At 45.1% G+C, this 20,328-nt stretch overlaps 1 protein-coding gene across 3 annotated transcripts in view; it reads left to right on the top strand.

Moving 5' to 3' along the window:
* The window catches only part of LOC147729263 (anoctamin-1-like), a 921,928-nt gene that overhangs the window by 797,838 nt on the left and 103,762 nt on the right, over positions 1 to 20,328 (top strand). For all 3 annotated transcript variants that reach the window (XM_086959573.1, XM_086959572.1, XM_086959574.1), the window contains 4 exons: positions 10,113 to 10,314; positions 15,987 to 16,098; positions 17,414 to 17,471; positions 17,561 to 17,661. In XM_086959573.1, the coding sequence (XP_086815699.1) occupies positions 10,113 to 10,314; positions 15,987 to 16,098; positions 17,414 to 17,471; positions 17,561 to 17,661 (473 nt within the window). The remainder of the gene's footprint in view (positions 1 to 10,112; positions 10,315 to 15,986; positions 16,099 to 17,413; positions 17,472 to 17,560; positions 17,662 to 20,328) is intronic.

Raw genomic sequence — 20,328 nt, 5'->3', positions numbered from 1 at the left:
TATATGCACAAAACAATTTTCAATGATACGAATTGTTCAAAGTTGATCAGGGGAAACGAGGATATTGCAGTTATCAGTTTCAGCAAAGCAAGAACATTTTATTTGTCCTTAGTATGAGAACGCAAAGAATATCGATGTTTCCCGAGACGTGTCTGCTCATCGAACAAAGGATCCGTTGAAGAGACAGCGTCCTGTTGATCAATTGGTTGATTTGATCTTGAGTCTTTTGCTGACAAATGTTCAACAGTGGCTTTCTGCTGCGCTGAGTGTTCACCAACAAGCTGTGCGTCGCTAAAAGGTACAAACGCCGGCAATGTCTCTGCTTCTGTTGACGCAATGCCTTTCCTCACCCACGGGTCTGCCGGCAAAGGAATAGGGACTCGCTTACAATGGGTAGCATGTACCCAATTCTTCCGCCCCTCAAGACGAACGGCAGTCCTCGTGGCCAGGAGCACCTGGTAAGGTCCGGTGAAACGGGGGTCCAGATTCTTCTTGCGTGAAAAATTACGGGTAACTACCCAATCTCCGGGCTGGAGCTGGTGGCCTGGACCCTCCGTCTGCGTCGGCAAGGCGTCATAAACCTGTTGATGAATTAACCTCAGTTTAGCAGTCAAGTCATGTAAGTAATCAATCAACATCGGATACTCAAGATCAACGAATATTCCTGGCCTAGGAACCCCCCACACATTCGCAGGACGGCCGAACACTATTTCATAGGGACTAAGCCCTATTCGGGAGTGTACAGTCGCCCTAGTTGACAGTAATGCTAGAGGCAAAGCGTCAGGCCACGAAAGTCCAGTCGTAGCCTGAATCTTCGCTAGTTTTAGTTTAAGGGTGCCATTGTACCCTTCAACCAATCCAGCTGACTGGGGATGATTGGCGCTATGGAATTTTTGATTAATTCCAAGGCCCTTACACACACTCTTCATCACACTTCCAACAAACTCACTTCCGTTATCTGACCACACGACTCTAGGCATTCCATACCGAGGAAAGTATTCCTTCAGTAGGATTTTCGCAGTAGACAAAGCAGTATTATCCTTGAGGGGATAGGCCTCGATCCATCGAGAGAATGCGCAAACCACAACCAAAACATATTTCAGGTTATTGCATCTCTCCATATGGATGAAGTCCAATTGGATCACCTCAAAGGGATACGAAGGAGGAGCAAAACTGCCAGGGGGAGTTGGGGTTCCTTTGCCAGGATTGTACATTATACACACCATACAATTCTTCACCAAGCGTTCAGCACACTTCGTAATGCCATCATTCTTCCACACATCAGCCAACAACTTGCAAATACCTTTCGCGCTAATATGTGCTAACCCGTGTGCCATTGTCACAACGGCCAGTACATACGCATCAGGCAACATCCATCTTTTCTGATCCGACAAATCAATCCAGCAACCATTCACATCCAACCTTCCCGTACTTTCTTTCCACTTCATCTTTTCAGTGTCGGTGGCCTCATTCTGTATTGCTTTCACACTCTCTATAGTATCCTCACACATACTCGATTCTGTAGGCCACCTAACCGAACTCGTCACATACATTCGAGTGCTAAGGTTCCGGGCAGTCTCCTTAGCAATCTCATCTGCAAACGCATTACCACGACCAACATCATCCGTCACTTTACGATGCGCACTACACTTAACAATTGCAACTTGAGCAGGTAAAGTCAATGCATCCAAAAGATCGTTCACAAGCTGGCCATGCTGTATTTTCGTGCCATGCGACGTGAAGAAACCACGCTCTCGCCACAACCGTCCAAAGCTATGCGCTACACCGAAAGCGTACTGACTATCGGTGTACACATTCACACGTTTACCTTTTGCTAATACACATGCTCTAGTAAGAGCAATCAGCTCTGCAGCTTGGGCAGAGTTCTGATTCAATCTCGCAGTCTCAACAACAGTATTCAACGTCACAACAGCATAAGCAGTAGTCACATCACCATTCGGCAATTTAAAACATGACCCATCCACATACAGAGTGCCCTCCGGGTCTTCCAATGGGGTGTTTTTAAGGTCCACTCGACCTTTTGTTTCCTCCTCTGTCCGCAAGTAACAGTCATGTTCTGTTACTTCATCTGACTCTGCACTAATTGGTAACAAAGTTGCCGGATTTAGGACATTACAACGTTTTATCTGAATATGGCTTGCCAAGAGCGTCAATTCGTACCCCGATAACCTCGCACTCGTCAAGTGCTGAGTTTTCGTTCGATTCAAAAGAGTATCGACTGCATGCGGAACCATCACCGTAAGCATATTATCCATGACCAATCCTGCTGATTGTCGGATGGAGACCGCAGCTGCCGCAGTTGCTCTCAAACAACTCGGCAATGCTCTAGCTACTGGGTCTAAGGTCGAGGAAAAATATGCACATGGACGTTGCTTGCCACCAAACGGTTGCGTTAAGACACTTAAAGCACAACCTTCCCTCTCGTGAACATATAACGTGAACGGCTTGCTGTAATCAGGGGTACCTAACACAGGAGCCGAACACAATGAGTCACGTAATTCAGAAAAACTTTTCTGACATTCTTCCGTCCATGGTAAAGGAGTTGAAACATCCTTGCACGTAAGAGCCACCAATGGTTTCGCTAGCAATGAAAAATTAGGAATCCACTGTCTGCAGTACGACGTGATACCTAGAAAGGCACGCACATTTCTCTGGGTTTGTGGCACAGCCATTCGCGCAATCGCTGCAATTCTCTCTGGGGTCAATCTCCTTCCCTCCTTTGACAATAAGTGACCGAGGTAGGTTACTTCTTGACAACAATATTGGAGTTTAGAAGGTGACACCTTGTGATTTAACTCACAGAGATGTTGCAGCAACGATACCGTAGCAATTTTGCAAATGTCCTGAGTATCAGCAGCCACCAATAAGTCGTCGACGTATTGGATTAAAGCCGCACCAACCGGCAACCTAAACGCATCCAGTTGACCCTTCAAAGCTTGACTGTAAATCGATGGACTTTCACAGTAGCCCTGAGAAGCGCGTTTGAACCGGAAGCTACGTCCACCAAGAGAGAAACCGAAAAGGTCCCTGCTCTCTTCGGCAATCGGGATGCTGAAAAACGCATTTTTCAAATCAATCACCGAGAACCACGAAGCAGTAGCTGGAATCAGAGTCAGTAGCGCCGTGATGTCAGGCACAACAGGGAATTGAGGAACCACAATTTTATTTACCTCCCGTAAATCGATAACAAAACGATAAACAGGCGGTTTGGTAGGATCAGTACGTTTAAGAATGGGCAGTACAGGGCTGTTGCACACGTTTCCCCGTGTCTCCTCAATAACATCTTTCTCGATCAAATCATAGATGATCGCTAACAAAGCTCGTTCACCATCCAGGGAGATACGGTATTGGGGAATACGTGGCAATCGCACATTCGATTTCAACTGAACAACATAAGGGGAGATATCAAGTAGGCCCACATCATTTGGACCCGTCGCCCACAAAGACGCAGGAAGAGAATCCAATTCCGGTGGAAGCTTATCGAGAGACAAATACATGGGAGAGACTACTCTCTCTCCGAACGTAAGCTTTACACCCGCAGGAGAACAATACAAAGTTGCATACAAACGTTTAAGCAAATCCAGACCCAAAAGATTTTCACCACAACCCGTGGTTAAAATCAACGGAGCTTCGAGCTCACGAGGCCCAATTTTAAGGGGCAAAGGGCATGAAACTGGATTGCTAACGGGGGCGCCAGAGAATCCAACGGAAACATTTGTTAAGCCAGACAAAGGTGCGCCAGGGAGTTTCGAATGCATGATAGAACTTTTCGCTGCACCAGTGTCCAACAGAAAAGGCTCAACGACGCCCGAAGTAGCAACTGCGACGTAAGGCCCTCTCTGATCAACCGGAACTGATACCACTCCCTCTCCTTGTCTTTGGCTGTCCTAGTAATTACTATCGTCAGTTCCCTGATCGACGTAATAATCGTCTACATTGTACTGCGCAGATCGTCCTTGTGATGATCCGCGTTGATCGAAACAGTTATTAGAATTAGATGAATTGTCAGAACGGTCGTTCTGAGCACCACGACCTCTACCACGTGATGTATTCTGTGAACCACCACGGCCTCCTCTAGACGAATTACCACTATTACGGTCATTTAAAGCAGGACAATCAAATTTAATGTGTCCCTCCTGTCTACAATAAGCACATTGATTGTACCCTAACGAAGATCTTTGGAAAGAGGAATCATTACGCGACTGCGATCTATTCGATTGCGACTGCGATCTATTCTGTTGAGACGCATTCTGATTAGAACGCGGCGGATATGCTTGTTGCAACAACACTTTAGTTTTCAGCTCTTTCGTCTTTTTATCAGCACGGTCAGTTTCCTCTTTCTCTCTATTTTCGTAATATTGTGCCGTAGCCAATATCTGAGCTGAGGTAGAAACGGCCCACGCACTTTCTGAATTCTTCAATTTATTGCACAAGTCGGGCAATAAGTTCGATACAAACTTATCCACAAACAGCCGTTGTCCACCCTCAGTACCCATATCCTGTCCACTATGATCAACGAATGTTTCCTCAAACCTCGTAAAGAAGTCTGAAACACTCTCATCCTTCTTCTGCTTACAGGCTGACAACTTGTCCCAATTCACCCTCATAGCTGGCATGAGCGTTTTCATTAATGTAATGATTCGCTGGGGAAGAAGTTCAATCAACTGATCGGGTTTAGTAGCAGCCACTTGTCCAGCGTCTGCCGCTGTAATAGCAGCCCAATCACCACCTAATTCATTTGTGTGATCTTGGTGACGAATCTTGGCCCATACCGGTTGCGGTACGACATTGCCAAACAACATGTCGATATCGGCAAGATTCATTATCGTAGCGTCTACGAGCTGCGATAATTCCTTATAATACCCTGCAGGATTTTTGCGAGGATCGGGCAAAGTTTGTTTCACCTGAAGCACTTCCGATCGTTTCCATGGGAGGTGTATCCACACTCTCTGGAAATGTGCCGCAACTGGAGCATTAGCATTAGTATTATCAGCGGGTACCCAAACCGGCGGAACTTCACGCATAGGATATTGGCCAGACTCATCTCCTCTCTCAATGTCCTCAACGAACAATGCATGAGGAATAGGAGCGGGACGAAAAGATAACAACCGCTCAATAGCGCGTCGGACATTAGTGTCGACTATCAGTCCAGTTGCGAACTGAAGCCGAAGTTCAGACAGGGCGTACAGCACCTCGTCAGGCGCAAAGGCCACTATCTGATCATGTAAGAACTTGCACATTTCATCAAACACATATCTCTGAGTAGGTATGTTGAATTGATCAAACGTTTCGAGGACAACACGAGGTGGATTTCTAACAGGGTTTAGTATCCAACCCATCGCCATATTGCATAGCGTAACACGTTCTCTATTAGCAGGAAGCTGGCTACGTCTCTGAGGACCATCAGAACCAGCAGACCCAAAAACAGGTCCAAGCGACTGAAAAAAGTTTGGCACACTAGGAGAATTACGATTACGAGTAGAGGGACAAGAATAAGACACAGGACTAACAAGAGAAGGAGTAGAGACATTAGCAACAACAGGGGTTAACAACACAGGAGCAGTAGTGTGAGCAGGAGTATGTGGAAGTGGAGGAGCAGTAGGAATAGAAACAGGCAAAGGAGCAGGAACAGTCGGAAGAGCGGGAGCAGGTTGAGGAACTGGTGGAGGAATAACAGGTGGGAGAACAGGTACGGCAGGGACCACAGGAGCTGCGATACCCTGTACGTACGGAGGTGGCGACTTCATAAGATAGGACATTAAAGGATCCTCAACTGCCTCTTCCTTCTTATCCGACTCCGTAGGCAAAGCAGGATAGCATTTATCTATGGACATACGCTGTAGCCTCTCAAACACTTCCTTATCCTTATCCTCCTTATCACGCTGAAACTGCTCAGCTTTCTTCACTATGGTAGCAACATTATCTCGCTCACTACGTTTATTCTGTCTGATCTCCTTCTGTCGGGCTTCTTTGCGCCAGAACCGAAAGGCATCAAACATGGCCGGCCTAGATTTGCGTTCGAACAACTTTATTTCCAAATTATCTAAGATCGACGCTTCGAAGCTACCGTGAGGTGGCCAACGAAGATCACCGTCTTTCTTTGTATATTTTATCCAATAATCGTTAAAAGCAATCGGGCCTAGCCCATGTTTGCTATATAGGTCATAAGTAGGAGTTCCAACCGGAGGTATCGGACACGAGTCCTCCAGCAGGGAATCCGCACCACAAGGTCTAAAGCAACTGAACAAAGTACTGCGACCAGGCATCTTGCACACTAGCCGAGTTTCACAAACTTCAAGGGTTACGGGATTTACCAAGTCCCAGCAAAAACAAAACCCTCGGTCTTTGGCGGCTGCAGTCGTCAAACAAATACAACAACAACAAAGTACGCTAGTAAAGTGTCACCGACAAAAACACTCACACAGCGTGCACAAAAAACACTCGCTAAAGTGTTTACAACCAAGGACACCCGCTAAAGTGTCTACAACAAAAACACTCGCTAAAAGTGTTTACAACCAAGGACTCTGGGAGCGACCCACAAATACTTAACTCAAAGATCAATGGCGTCCTCAGGAAGGCCCGTCTATCGTCTCGCTATACCAAGGTCTACGCCAGGCGCCAAAACAGGTCTACAGTCAGGGCAGCAGTCCGTCGCAGCCGTTAGGAGGCGGGAATCTTCGCGGGAAAAGTCTTCGGGCCACTTATTTCGACAACAGGATCGATGAAGCGGGGTGCACCTTCCCTCGGAGATTTCACACGAAGTTCCTCACGATCGTCGGGCTTGGACCGGTACCACTGATGCAGCCCCACGAGTTGGGCGCCAACTGAAGGACTGGGCTCTTTTGGACCCAGCGGTGCCAGGGCACAACACCTGAAACCTTCGTGGGTAACCTGCTCCGGCGTACAAGTCACAGAGACACGGGACACTTCCTTCGGCGTCAAAGAGTCAAGGTTTATTTACTGCAGGGAACACAGAAGTCACAGGAAGTACATCGAGTGTAGTTCGGGGAGACTGCTTCAAATTGGTTTTGTGGATCGCTCCTTTTATACAGTTTTTACCCATCAGATAACATGAGACACAATAGTTTACAACCCGGTTCCCACATTTAGCTCTCAGAGGGGTCGCTTTGGTCACTTTGAAACACATAAGGTCCGGAACATAAGTGCGGAAACATTTGGCGGTTCCCAACTGTAAAAACCCATCTTCCCACCATTAGCAAATTCCAATCAGCAGTAAAGTAGATCAAAATAGGAACGAAGACAGGTGCAGAGGAAGACGGAGACAGTGGGGAGATCGGAAGGGGTGTAAAAGGGGAGGTAACGAGAAGCACGAGATACAGGCATCAAAGGGACGTGCCTAATGAGATGCACGGCTGAGACAATAAGTCCGTGCGGCAAGATGAGCCTCGAGCGGCGCCATCTGCCTTACAGTAGCAACCCCCTCATCATAAAGACACTTTCAAAGAACATGTGTCTTCCGCAAATATCTTGGGAGTCCCAGGGTCGCGAAGCGGACAGCGTCCGTTCGCTGACTACTTGAGGGCAAGAGACAAAATGGATGCCGTATCTAAGATGGAACCCGTGGGTACAGATGAAAAACCCACGTAACAAACGAACGGTTTAAGCTAGCACAGGGAAACTGCGCACACTTACTAAACTCGTCATTTGCGGTTCATAGATACTAGACTCGACCATATTCGTACGAGTCGAAAACACCACTGACAATTGTCACGGAACCTCAGATGTGTCTGTGGTGGGGGAGTCCAAGTATGAGGTGTGCCGAGGCGTTCTGTATGCACTGGAGTCTATTCTGGAGTGTAGCCGTGGTTCCTGCATAGAGGGCGTTGCCGAAGTCCAGCCTGCTGCGGATGAGTGCCTGGGTGACCATTCTCCTGGTTTCGGTGGAGATCCATCTGTAGCTCTTGCAGAGCGTTCGTAGTATGTTGTAGCAGGAGGAGGAGACGGCACTGACTTGCTGGGTCATGGCAAGCGTTCAGTCCAAGATGAACCCTAGATTGCGTGCGTGGTTTGTGGGTTGAGGGGCAGCTCCCAGCGTGGTCGGCCACCAGGAGTCATCCCATGCAGAGGGGGTGGAGCTGAGAATGTCCGAGTAAAGTTTCAGGCGGCTGGTCTTCATCCATTCTTCGATGGCCTTCATTTCCACGTGTAGGTTGATTTTTGGCGATGGCTGGGTCTTTGGTGAGCGAGAGGATCAGCTGAGTCCCGTCGGCGTACGAGACAATGTTGAGGTGGTGGTCTCGGACGATGTTGACGAGCGGTGTCATGTAGATGTTAAAAAGGGTTGGGCTGAGGGATGATTCATGAGGTACGCTGCAGGTGTTCGTGGTGGCATTGGATCGGTATGGGGGGGACGGACTCTCTGGTTTCTGCCGATGGTGATTCAGTCCAGAGCTTTGCCTCGGAACGCTGCATTGTGGAGGTGTGTGTGAAGGGTGTGGTGGCAGACAGTGTCGAAGGTGGCTAAGTGGTCATGGAGGATGAGAGCCGGGGTATCACCCTTGTCCAGTATGGCCCTGATGTTGTCAGTAGCAGCGATGAGGGCGTTCTCAGGGCTATGGTTGCTGCAGATGCCGGATTGGGATGAGTCCAGGAGGTTGTTCTCCTCCAGGAACTGGGTCAGTTGTCTGTTGGCGATCTCCTCAATTCTTTGGCTGGGAACGGGAGCAGGGAAATGGGTCAGATTTTCTTGGGTGTTTTGGGCCTGCCTTGGGTTTTTTGAGTAGGGCGTTGATCTCAGCGTGTTTTCAGCACTCTGGGAAGGAGGGGTCTCGAAGGAGCTGTTGATGATCTTTCGTAGTTGGGGTGCGATGTTTGAGCTTGCCTTGTTGAAGATGTGGTGGGGGCAGGGGTCGGAAGGTGAGCCGGAGTGGATGGTGTTCATGAATTTGGTGGTCCCTTCGTCGTTGACGTTGTTCCAGGAGAGCAGAAGGTCAGTGCGTTTGGTGGGTGTTGATTTTGGGGTGTCGGTGTCTGTCGTTTGTGTCTGGGTATCCAAGCTGTTGTAGATGTATGTGATCTTGCGGTGGAAGAAGGTAGCCAGGGAGTCGTAGAGTTCCTCTGAAGGTGGTATGTCATTGGAGCTGGGGGTGGTGAATTCTTTCACGATGTTGTAGAGCTCCTTGCTGTTGTGTGTGTTATGTCTATGCATTCAATGAAGGAGTTTCTTTTGGCTGATCTGATGAGCTGGTGGTGTCTGCAACTGGCGTTCATAAGGGCTACATGATTGTCTGGTGTCTGATCCTTGCGCCATTGCTTCTCGAGTTTTCTGCAGGTAGGCTTGGAGTTCTGGAGGTCGTCATTTAACCAGATGGCAATTGTGTTGGTGTGTCTGTTGGCGGGATACCTGATTGGGGCGAGGGTGTTGGCGCAGTCGTCAATCCATAGTCTGGAGTTGTGGGCTGCTGCATTGGTCTTGGAAGGCTCGGGAAGAGGGTCTCGGGCGAGTGCGGTGATGAGCTGGTGTTTGGTGACTTTTTTCCAGTTGTGAAGTGGGATACGTTGCAGTTGGTTGTGTGCGGTGTGTTTCTCGTAGGAGAAGTTGATTCAGTAGTGGTCAGTCCAGTGGAGTTCGGTGACGCAGTCGCTGGCGGAGAGGATGGGGTCGAGTGTGTGTCCAGCGGAGTGGCTGGGTGTTGGTGCAAAAGCTCATTAACATACATTGTTAGCCCTGACATTCCAATGTTATTGTAAGCTATTGTCATTTACTGGAACATGATTTGTGAGTGATCCAAGTATCAGTGTTACCGATTAACCTGAAGGTAAATAGTGCTGCCGCTATGCTAACTCACCAGTGCAAAATGTCATAATTTCTAGATATTTACTGAAGCCATTGGCATCTACAGCAAAATAATTATCTTCCACTTTTAAACTCATATGATTCTGTAGAATGCCCCAGTTTGTTAGTTAGTTGTTTCCATTTGTGCAGATGCTCTACTGGAAGAATTGACCGTTGCATTGAGTGATAAGGTTATGTCCGAAACATTGAGTTAAATATATGCAAGGACTCTGTAGAGTAGAACTGCTCCTTTACAGATGGTTTTCTGTGTGATGTTTTGTATTTTTCCCCCCAGATTGGACTTACGTTTGCCATTGTCTTTGGAGTCATCATATACAGGATCTCCACTGCTGCAGCTTTAGCGATGAGTTCTAGTCCGTCTGCACGGTCGAATGTTCGAGTTACCGTCACAGCCACAGCTGTTATCATTAACCTAGTGGTTATCCTTATTCTGGACGAGGTGTATGGGTGCATCGCCAGGTTGCTGACTCTAATGGGTAAGAGAATCCTACCATACAGTCATTTATTGACTTAAAATGTTACATGTATCGTCACGTGTCCCACCATTTCCTTTCGAAGCCACAGGTGAGCCATTGAAGTACATTTCAGATCTTGCTTGTCCCTCAAGAGTTGGTCCAGTTTGTACATTCTTCTAACATATCTACTCAGATGGCTATTGCTGCTGAAACATGCAGTTCCAAAAGAAACCAGCATTTGAAATGAAATAGGTCTCATATTTGTGAGAGTTTGCGCCATTGGCATTGTAAATGACACTGCATATTATTTGTGCTTTCAAGAGCTGCAAGCGGTGCCTAAGCATGCACTTTGTACTTCTAGTCGTTGCTTATGAGTAGCAGGCGTGGATGTGACTGCACCTCTTTTTCTGCCAGCCTAACTTCTCCTAAGCAATGACTATAAGTACATACGACCCGTTTGCAGGTTATCAAAACACATAAATGAAAGGTATTGTTATTTACAATGACTATAGCGCAAACTCTTCCAAATGCGAGACGTTGCATTGCAAATGCTTGTTTTACCATATAGGGCTACTACTTTACCTTCCGTTCCCATTAGTGTCATGCTGCCTTTCAGAGATGGCTCACGATGGTCTGAAAAGTTGCAGAGCGCAGTAACCTCGTAGCAACAACACTATTGGATCGAATTAAAAAATGTAATTTTTCCAAAATAAATAGACTACATTTTCCAGCTGGCCTAGTGTTATTGGCTAAAATAAAAGACCTGGCTGAAGCTGAGCCTTATAATCTAGTTAAATGAAATAGAACATGTCTGTTCCTGTTACAGTATATATTTTAATATCGAATTGCATCAAGTTATGTAGCTAAAAAATTATTAGACTCAATGAAACATGCATTTAAAAAAGCATGCAGCAGTTCATTGTAAACACTGTGTAGTTAGTCTTTGCTGCTCCCTAGTCCTGAGATGAGCGTGTGTCATATTATTAACTGTCTGTGTTGCCTTTGGGGTTGTAATGATACTTCGCTGTTAGGTAGCAAAATAACAATTGTGGACAGAGGGCAGTGTTTATACCTGTTTTTTTAGGTCAAGCGTCAGTGAAAGACCTATTGTTGCCCGTATTTCGGAATGTAGACACGAGAGGGGCACGAGCGCAGATTTGACCTCGTGGGAACGCACGGCGCCGTGCCCCTCTCGTGCCTCATATTCCCATGCGCACACAGCCAGACACCACACCCCTGCTCACACACCACACAGGCACACGTAAACACGCTGCCGCCCCCCCACCACACACACACACATACACGCAGGCATGCACACACAGGTACAACACACGCAGGCACATACAAGCGCCCGCCCCGGCTTACATACATACACACACACACACAAATGCGCACACACACACTCCCAACCCCTCTCACCGGGCACACGCAGGGCTTCCAACACTGGGGGGGCGGGTACCGTCAATGTGCCCCGACGCCCCCCCTCACCGGCTCCTCTCGTCCTGTCCCTCCGTGTCCAGACTCCGCAGCCCGCTCCGTTGTTTCTCCGCCCCTTCAGGACATTTTGTGCGTGTCACGCCTCTCCTTTCTCCCGGCCGGAAATCCTATTTGCGTGTCAGGCCTCGTTTTCACCATGCATTTTTTTTGTTTTGTTGCTAGCTTGATTTAACTGCGCTTGTTTAACATGTAGTCTATTCGGTCCTAATATGAAAGGTGATTTGTATTGAGCAGTATTCAATCTAATCTGTTCTTTCTCGTGTCTATATCAACTTAAACTTATATTTAGTCATGCCGTAAGAGTTACTTCACGCGTCTCAGAAATCAGATGTGAAAAGTATTGCTCTGTCTTGCATTCCGCTGTGCCAGACACATCTGCTGGTGATGATGTACTCTGCGGAGCAGCAGCATCTTCCTTGTCAACAGCAGGTGTCGCTCTAAGAACTCTCTATGAGTTACTGTGACACGCAGTGAGATCCGTGCTTGTCACGGGCCTGCCATGCTGCTCACGAATGGGCAGCGTGGGCTCCTAAAATAGAAACCAATCAACATATTTGCACAGCTGTGACCATAAATGCTCTTAAACAAAGTTTAAGGTCGATAATATTCAACCTCCAGCGGACAGAAGGCACTGTGGTGCATCGAGGTGTGCGGTGCATCGAGGCGCTGCGGTGCATCGAGGCGCTGCGATGCATCGAGGCGCTGTGCTGCGATGCATCGAGGTGCTGTGATGCATGGAAGCGCTGCGGTGCATAGAGGCGCTGTGATGTATTAAGGCGCCTCGGTCCATTGTTCATCGCCACCTCGCGGACCGACCACGCAGGCCCACAGAGTGGCGGCCAAATTACTTATTGATTCTCATTCCGCCCTTATCGGCTGCCTGTCTTCTGAGATTGTTTCCAGAGTGTTCTCGCCGCGCTTTCAGCCGCGGGGCCCGATCCCTCCTTTAATCCGGCACCGCTCAATCACGAGCCACAAGACGAGTGATCTTGGACAGACATCCCTCAGTCCACGCCGCTCAGAGCCAGCAAAGGTCACTCCGAGGCGGCTCCGGTGCTTAGCCCACGTCGCGTGCCGGTGTTTAACTCCCAGAGAGCGCTGCTCCTGGAAGGTCGAGCCTTCATCCTGACAGCCGGGCGCCTACGGGCCTTGTCAGGCAGTGATCAGTCACTCCATCAGGGCACTGCACGGGGCCTCTCGGAGGTCAGGCTAGGCATTCCACGAACACTTGTATTACAGCAAAGCTTCCGAAACCCTTTAGAACCACATCTCAGTAACCAGGGGCGTAATTTTTAGATTTTTGACCAGATTTGCATTCTATTTATGTACCCCTCTTTACAAGCATCAATCTGTGCAACCATTCAACAACACCTAGTTCAAATATATTCTCTCAATGTTTCAAGCTTTATTACAAATGTAACAAAAAGATGTTAATATTTCACTTCTGTTCTTGGATTTTCGGCCCAATAAAATACATTGAACATAATCTTCACAAAAGTTATTTACACAACTTTAAGCTTTTGCCATTATAAATAACAATAACTTTTATTTAAGTATTAATTATTGAAAAAAAATTAAAAGCCATTGTTATTTGTAATATCAATACATGTAAGTCACGTAACACATGTTGCATGCTATCTGTCACATTTGCAAAAGTTATAACTATTGGCATTGTAAATGACAAAGCTATTAATTTCGCTATTTTCAAAAACAAAACATAAATAAAAAATTTGTCATTTACAATACCAATAGCTCAAAATTTCCTAATGCGAGACCTATTGCATTGCAAATGCTTGTTTTTTTGCCTCAGGTGAGCTATGCATGTCCGGAAAGTATCCAGCAGGGCCGATTAATCCCGTCAGCACAAAGTAGCCAACACTCTACAGAAAAAGATTAGACTGGCTTTTTACTTGGAGATTCACTGTTGATAATGCTGTTTTTATTTGTCATCTGGGTTTTTTGCAGACTTCTCTGTAACAGCCTATAACATTCATGGCCAAAGAGCCATAAAGCTTAAGGGGTCCACTTTCCACATATTCATCTTTCAACAAACACGTCCTTTGAAGTCGATTGCTGCTTTCCAGTCTCAGACCATTATGATATTTTGACAATTTTCGTTGTGGTTAGTGGCGTGTTTGATTTGAGTGATTTAATTCAGTTGCTGGGAAGGGCACCACTCTGGCCGCCATAATTAAAATAAAGAGTGGCGGGGAGGTGGCTGGGGAAGGGCACCACACGGGCCGCCATAGTAAAAGAGAAAAAGTGACGTTCCATGGGAGCAATTAGTGAACACTCACCCCAGTGTATTAGTGGGGGAAGGTCACTGAACAGGCCGCCTTAGTAAAAGATTAAAAGTGGCATGCCGTGGAAAGCGGTGGCGGGGGAAGGGCACCGCACAGGTTGCCAAAGTTAAATATAAAGAGTGGCGTGCCACTGGAGGTGGTGGCGGGGGAGGCACTACATGAGAAGATACGTAGCTAGAGATGGGACACCGTAGACAGGAGATGGGCTTGTAGTGTAAGTCAGTTCCAGCCAAATAACATATGAGTCCTGAAAGTTTAGTGTAGCTGTACTTGGCTGGTGCTCCACAGCATTCAACGGAACTGTAGTATGGGCTGCAGGAACCAATTAGGAGCCAGGAACCAAGAGCAATGGAGGACTTAACCTATAGCAATCAGCAGGCTGGATTACACTTCCTGCATGCATGCTCTGTCCGAAAGCAGGTCTTTCGGACAGAGCATGCGCGCTGCCTAGGCTCGACCTAAAAAAGAGAGCACTCCATTTTTATTGTCAGTGCAGTGATAGTATCACAGAACACTTGCTACTTTTCTGTCTTTGGCCATAGGAATGTTTGATTTTTCTCTTAATTTCTCATCCATAACTTCATTTCATGATTTACATTTCTTTGAACACATAGACAAATATTACCAGCACCTCAAATGCTTGTTTTTCTCTGCTAGCCAACTCCTCATGACTGGTACTGAAGGTGATACCTTCAGTTTTATTAACAGGAGATGTCAAAAGTAGAACTATCCTGTGACATTTTGCTTCTTGAAGCAGTCCACTCCCTGATCACTTACAGAAGACGAAGAAGAGCTAAGGATGTTAAACACTACTATCCTTCTCTCCCCTGTATTTCGATTGTTAAGGGACTACGTAGCTGCATCTGCAGCACACATCTGCAGCACACGCTAGAGCTCATGGTTGAGGCACCCTCACTCCTCACTCAAAGCCTCACTAAGAGAACAGTGTATTTAACCCTCAAGGGTGAATTCTGTCCATATGATCAAGAATTTTATGTTTTCAAATTTCAAAAATATGCCACCCTCCTGAATTCTCAATCAGAACCAGGCATTAATAACAATGTCTTGCATTATTTACCACAGACACTAGGATTTTTTATTGATCTCACCTGACTCTCTGCCTATGACTCATGTACAGTTAAAAAAGGGGATCAAATCAAATGAAAACCGATAATACTATTGGCTTGTATTTTCTTCCTTGAGGATAAAGAAAGTGTTAAAGCAACTCTTTCAACAGTACTCTTTTTTTCCTCATGATAGTCTTAATATGTTTCTCTCTATTGAACAAATATTTTCAAAATCGATCATAATCTTCCTCATTTTGCTGTGCAAGTTTGCTGCTGAAGAGGATGAGAATTTGTGGACACAAGAATTAAAATAAATATTTCTTTAATAGTAATAATCCCCATTACCTCTGAATGATATCGACTGTATACATTATCACAGGCACGGCCCGTGCCGGGCGTTATACTGGGGCGGTGACGTCAGGCAAGGGAGGGTCAGAGTGGGGGGTTGTAAAATGCGGGATATGGAACATTAGAGGTAAGTACCGGGGGAAAAAAACGAATTACGTTGCCCACGCTGCATCGCCAAATATAATGCAGCGTGGTCAACAAAATTCGTATTTTTTTTTCCACCACTTACCTCTAAGTGGCGGAAACCCTGACCCTCCCCTGCCTGATGTCACCGCCCCAGTGTAACGCACGACACGGGCCGTGCCTGCATTATCACTCAACTTTTAAGGTCCCAACACATTAAATCTGATCACATCTTGCTGATAATGTTCTAAAAGTCACAGCAGGATATTTATACATGTACTATTAATTTATGCAGATTAACACAAGACTGTTGATTTAGAAGGGAACAATGGTTTCCATGTGTGTTTTTTTGTAGAGGTGCCAAAAACAGACAAGACTTTTGAAGAAAGGCTAATATTCAAGGCTTTCCTGCTGAAGTTTGTCAATGCCTACACTCCCATATTTTATGTTGCTTTCTTCAAAGGGCGGTGAGTACCTTCAACTTTTGTATTTTCTGTAAACTGCTAAACCTCTCAGGTCATTTGTGCCTATTTCTTTTTTATTTCATACTTTCAAAGCTGAGGGTTCTGAGAAGAGCAGACAGCAATGGTTTAATAGGGACCGGTTGACCCATTGTTCCAATTCTGTTGATAGCGTCTGACTCTCTTGTGAATGTAGCTAACCAATCGAATTAGGCAAATCTTTACCTTATAAGAGCAGTCTACTCTCCACGTAGAAAATCAAACATTCTTCTTACAGAAATATAATTTTCCTTTTAAATCAATGCATCAGACTAGAATGTACAGCTTCCCTGCTACGAGTGCATACTTATTTTACTTCAGATGTGATAATTCTAGTTCAGTGTACAGCTGTTATAACGTGATAACAAATATGTGTAACACATTTGACATGGCTGTGTATCCCACCACCAGCATTACTAAACTCTCCTACTCTGAATCTAAGTACTGTGTTCTCTTAAGCTAGTTTTTTTGAAAGAGCGGAACAACTATAGTGTGTATCATAGAAATGGGGACATTGGCTTGGGTTTTAAACATTTTTAGAAGGTGCATCCAAATAGGAGTACAAAAGATCTTGATAGTCAAGTAAAAGTAAATTACTCCAAGGTGGTGGAGATGCCTTTTTTCTGCAGCCACAGGAAGAGGCCCTTTATCCACGAGAGCATTAAAAAAAAGCATGGATATCTTGTATTTTGTCCCAAAAGAAGTCAGCAAGTTCATAAGATGTGTCCTTTGAAAGGGGTGCTGAGAGATCCATAAGCACTGGATATGACAAGGATTTAACTATCTAAAATAGCTCCTTAGCTGGGTTTTTGGCACAGCTGATTTTATTTTTGAGGTAAGCAGTATGTGCTTACCAGGCTGCTTCATAATAGGATTTCATCAGCTTATCATCAATGTTGTAATTTCTGCGCCAAACGAGCTACATACGCTTGTAGTTTTTCTTAAGTGCAAGTAGCACAGGGCCAGCTACATGAATGTTAATTTTTTGGGCTGTGGTTGTGGAGATTAGTACATAAAGCGCAGATTCTACCTCCCTGTTAACCTGTCGCATCTTACTGTCAATAGATTCCCTCTAACATGAGGGTTTATTAAACAGATAATTTGGGACTAAAAAGTCTGAGAAAGTATATCAACTGGACATTGCATTGTTTTATCAGTCCTACTAAGCTTTTACTCACAAATTTCTGCACACCTATGTAAAATCTTCCTCTCTGACATGTTGTCCCTTGCCTCATAGGAACAATGTAGATTTCTATTATTGATCATCGTTTTCCTGTTTTAGGTTTGTAGGTCGTCCGGGAGACTATGTGTATATATTCCACTCTTTTAGGATGGAGGAGGTAAGTAAGCTATGTTAAAGATCTAGAATCATAGTACTTGTCTATCATGGCAGCCATATATAAGCTAACCTTCTCCCCTCTGTCTGTAGTGTGCCCCAGGTGGATGCCTAATGGAGCTGTGCATCCAGCTCAGCATTATCATGTTGGGAAAGCAGCTGATTCAGAACAACCTGTTTGAAATTGGCATACCGTAAGTGATCTGGTTTATGTATTGGCTACAAGAATCTAGTATTGCTCACCAACTACCCATGTATTTTTCTTGTGCATTTAGTGTAGGAATTATTTATTCGTTTACAATACCAGACTAAGCATCATTCTGTGTTTGTTACCATATGTTTCAGAGAAACCTCTTTGGAAGCGTCAGTGGTGCCCTAGATTTCCAATTAATGCTAAACCCTGTAAAGTAGAATGTTCAAACACTTTGAGCATTTACTTGGCCAACTTGGTATGATTTCACTTGTGAAGCAATTGCATGTGTGGTAGGGTTACTATTTCTGCATGTTGATGGTAGGTTTCTATCGATTCCTGTGATAATTAACAAGATCCATTATAAGGACTCCCATATGTTTCCTTCAATCAAATGGAAAGATGCTAGTTTGGCATACATCAACCAGGGTTGGTGAAATGACGCTTACCCCAGGCAAAGTGCTAATTGTCCCTTTCCCTTCTCCGACCTCAAGATCAACCTTTGATGGTAGCTTCGGCAATCACGTTCTCCTGGAGGTGAGGTGCTACGCCTATTTATCGTTTTGGAGAAACTAAAGATAGACCTTGACCACAGAAACATGGGATTTCCAGAAACTACTCACATTTTAATACAAGATACATACAAGATTGTACTCTGCTGGGAGGAAATTTAGCTACTTTCGTGTTCAGCTGTTCTTTCAAGTTGATACTCTAGACTTTGATCTCATCTGTGGCCTAAATCGTGCTAACTGACCGCAACCACAAGTACATAATCAATATGCTGGACATGTTCTCTTATGGTGCAGCCTATACTGATATACCTTTAGCCAAACATTGTGGTTGGGTCCATGCTAATAATGGAATTAAGAAATATCAGAATATCAGTAAGTAGCAGACAGAAAACCTACATACATTCCAAGTCTTCCCCTATTGTGTCCTGTATAGGATTAGTATGATTTCAATTCAACACCATGTATCAGGCATCTGAGAATGCTACAGATTGTTAACACGACTACGGCTCCCTATCTCATAACAGTAATTATAGATTAGATCTAGAACTTAGTAGCAGTGATTGTCACCAAAACTGAACACTAGAGGTAGCTTTGTCTGAAAAATTTGACATACAGTTAGAGTTCAGTTACTTACTCTAGGTTTACTTGCTATTACAGCTGGGGAACTGTGGGCATGATCCATGAATGTGAGCCAATGAGCTAATAATATCTTTGAGTGATTATAAAACCATTTTAATGGCTTTGCATAGCCAGATATTGACCAAGAGTGTCATTGGGATATCACATACTACCAATTATTACTGCAAAAACCTTGTAGGATATCTGGTGCCAAAACCAGAACAGACTGTGGTCTTTAAAGGAAATGTTTGGATGGTCACACTTAAAAAATACTGAGAGATGTTGGGCATGATTGGCCTGGCCTACAGGGCAAATTAGGAAGTGCCTGATGGGCTTGTCTGACAATTCAGTGTGTTGGCCTTTTTTTTTGGCTGTTTGTGGACCTGTTAATTCGTTAGTCAGGCCACCTTTATTTTGACGTCCGCGCATATTTTCTGTCTCGGTCCGACCCTGGTGCTGAGATGCAATTTTAATAGCAAATTTTGCATTGAAAAAGTGCAAATATAAATAACAACACATCTCTCTACCATAGCAACACAGTATGATGCTGTAAAATGCAAAGGGTAAAGTGTGGCTGTTGTTTAGGGATTGGATTTGAGACATCTGTCAGTAGAAAACTAGATGTTCCCTTTAAAATTATATATTTAGCTTCTTGGCAAATAGAGCAAAACTGGAATGAAAGACGCTGTAAGACATCCTACTTTCTGTACTTTAAGAGAACCTTAAAGTCTAACAGAGGAATATTAGAAGAGCTATTACTGCCCGGGAATTCAATCCTAGTCCTTTAGACTATAATACAAACCGTGGCATGAAAAGTGCTTTGCTCAGAGCTTTTCATGCTGGGTTTTGAGAAGGTCCACAACAAAAGTAGGTTGTTGGAGCAGTTCTATATTTCACAGTTAACTGGTATGTTCCTAACCTCATAGCTGCTATTACACATTCCTCCCCAGTGCTGCGCTGTCCATTAGAACTAGTGCTGAATGGACGTTCAATGGTCGTGCGCAGCACTGGGGAGGTAGCGCTGCTGACGACCATTGGCCGTCAGCAGCACTTAAGGGGTTAAGAAGACTCGAAAGATATTCACAAGTCAGGATAGTCCAACTGATTTAACAAGGATTAGAGTCCAGGCAAGTCCAAAACTTGCTTAGAATACCTATTTTGCATCATTTCATTTCTTTTATCAGTCATTTTTCATTAGTCCAACATAAGCTCCATATTTATAGTTTTTTGAAGACCGGGGTGAAGCCCAAGATGCAACATCATTGAATAGCTGAACTACTGTGCCAAACTAACAGCTTTTCAATAGCCAAAAAAATATATTTATTGGGGCTAACCTGCAAACCCCAACATACCTCATGAGCCCTTGCCACATAAGGCCTTCACTTCCTCCCACATAACCTCTAAAAGCTCCACAACGACAGGGTCACAACCTGAAACACTCCACCAGGACCAACCAGGACCAGCCACCTAATTTAAACATGAAACCTAAACTTATTGGCCAACCGCACATGTCAGCTTATGTTGCTTTTAAAATTATATGC

The sequence above is a fragment of the Lissotriton vulgaris genome, chromosome 2_2 (genome assembly GCF_964263255.1).
Source record: "Lissotriton vulgaris chromosome 2_2, aLisVul1.2, whole genome shotgun sequence".
Lineage (NCBI taxonomy): Eukaryota > Metazoa > Chordata > Amphibia > Caudata > Salamandridae > Lissotriton > Lissotriton vulgaris.
This window is presented reverse-complemented; position numbering and strand designations above follow the sequence as displayed.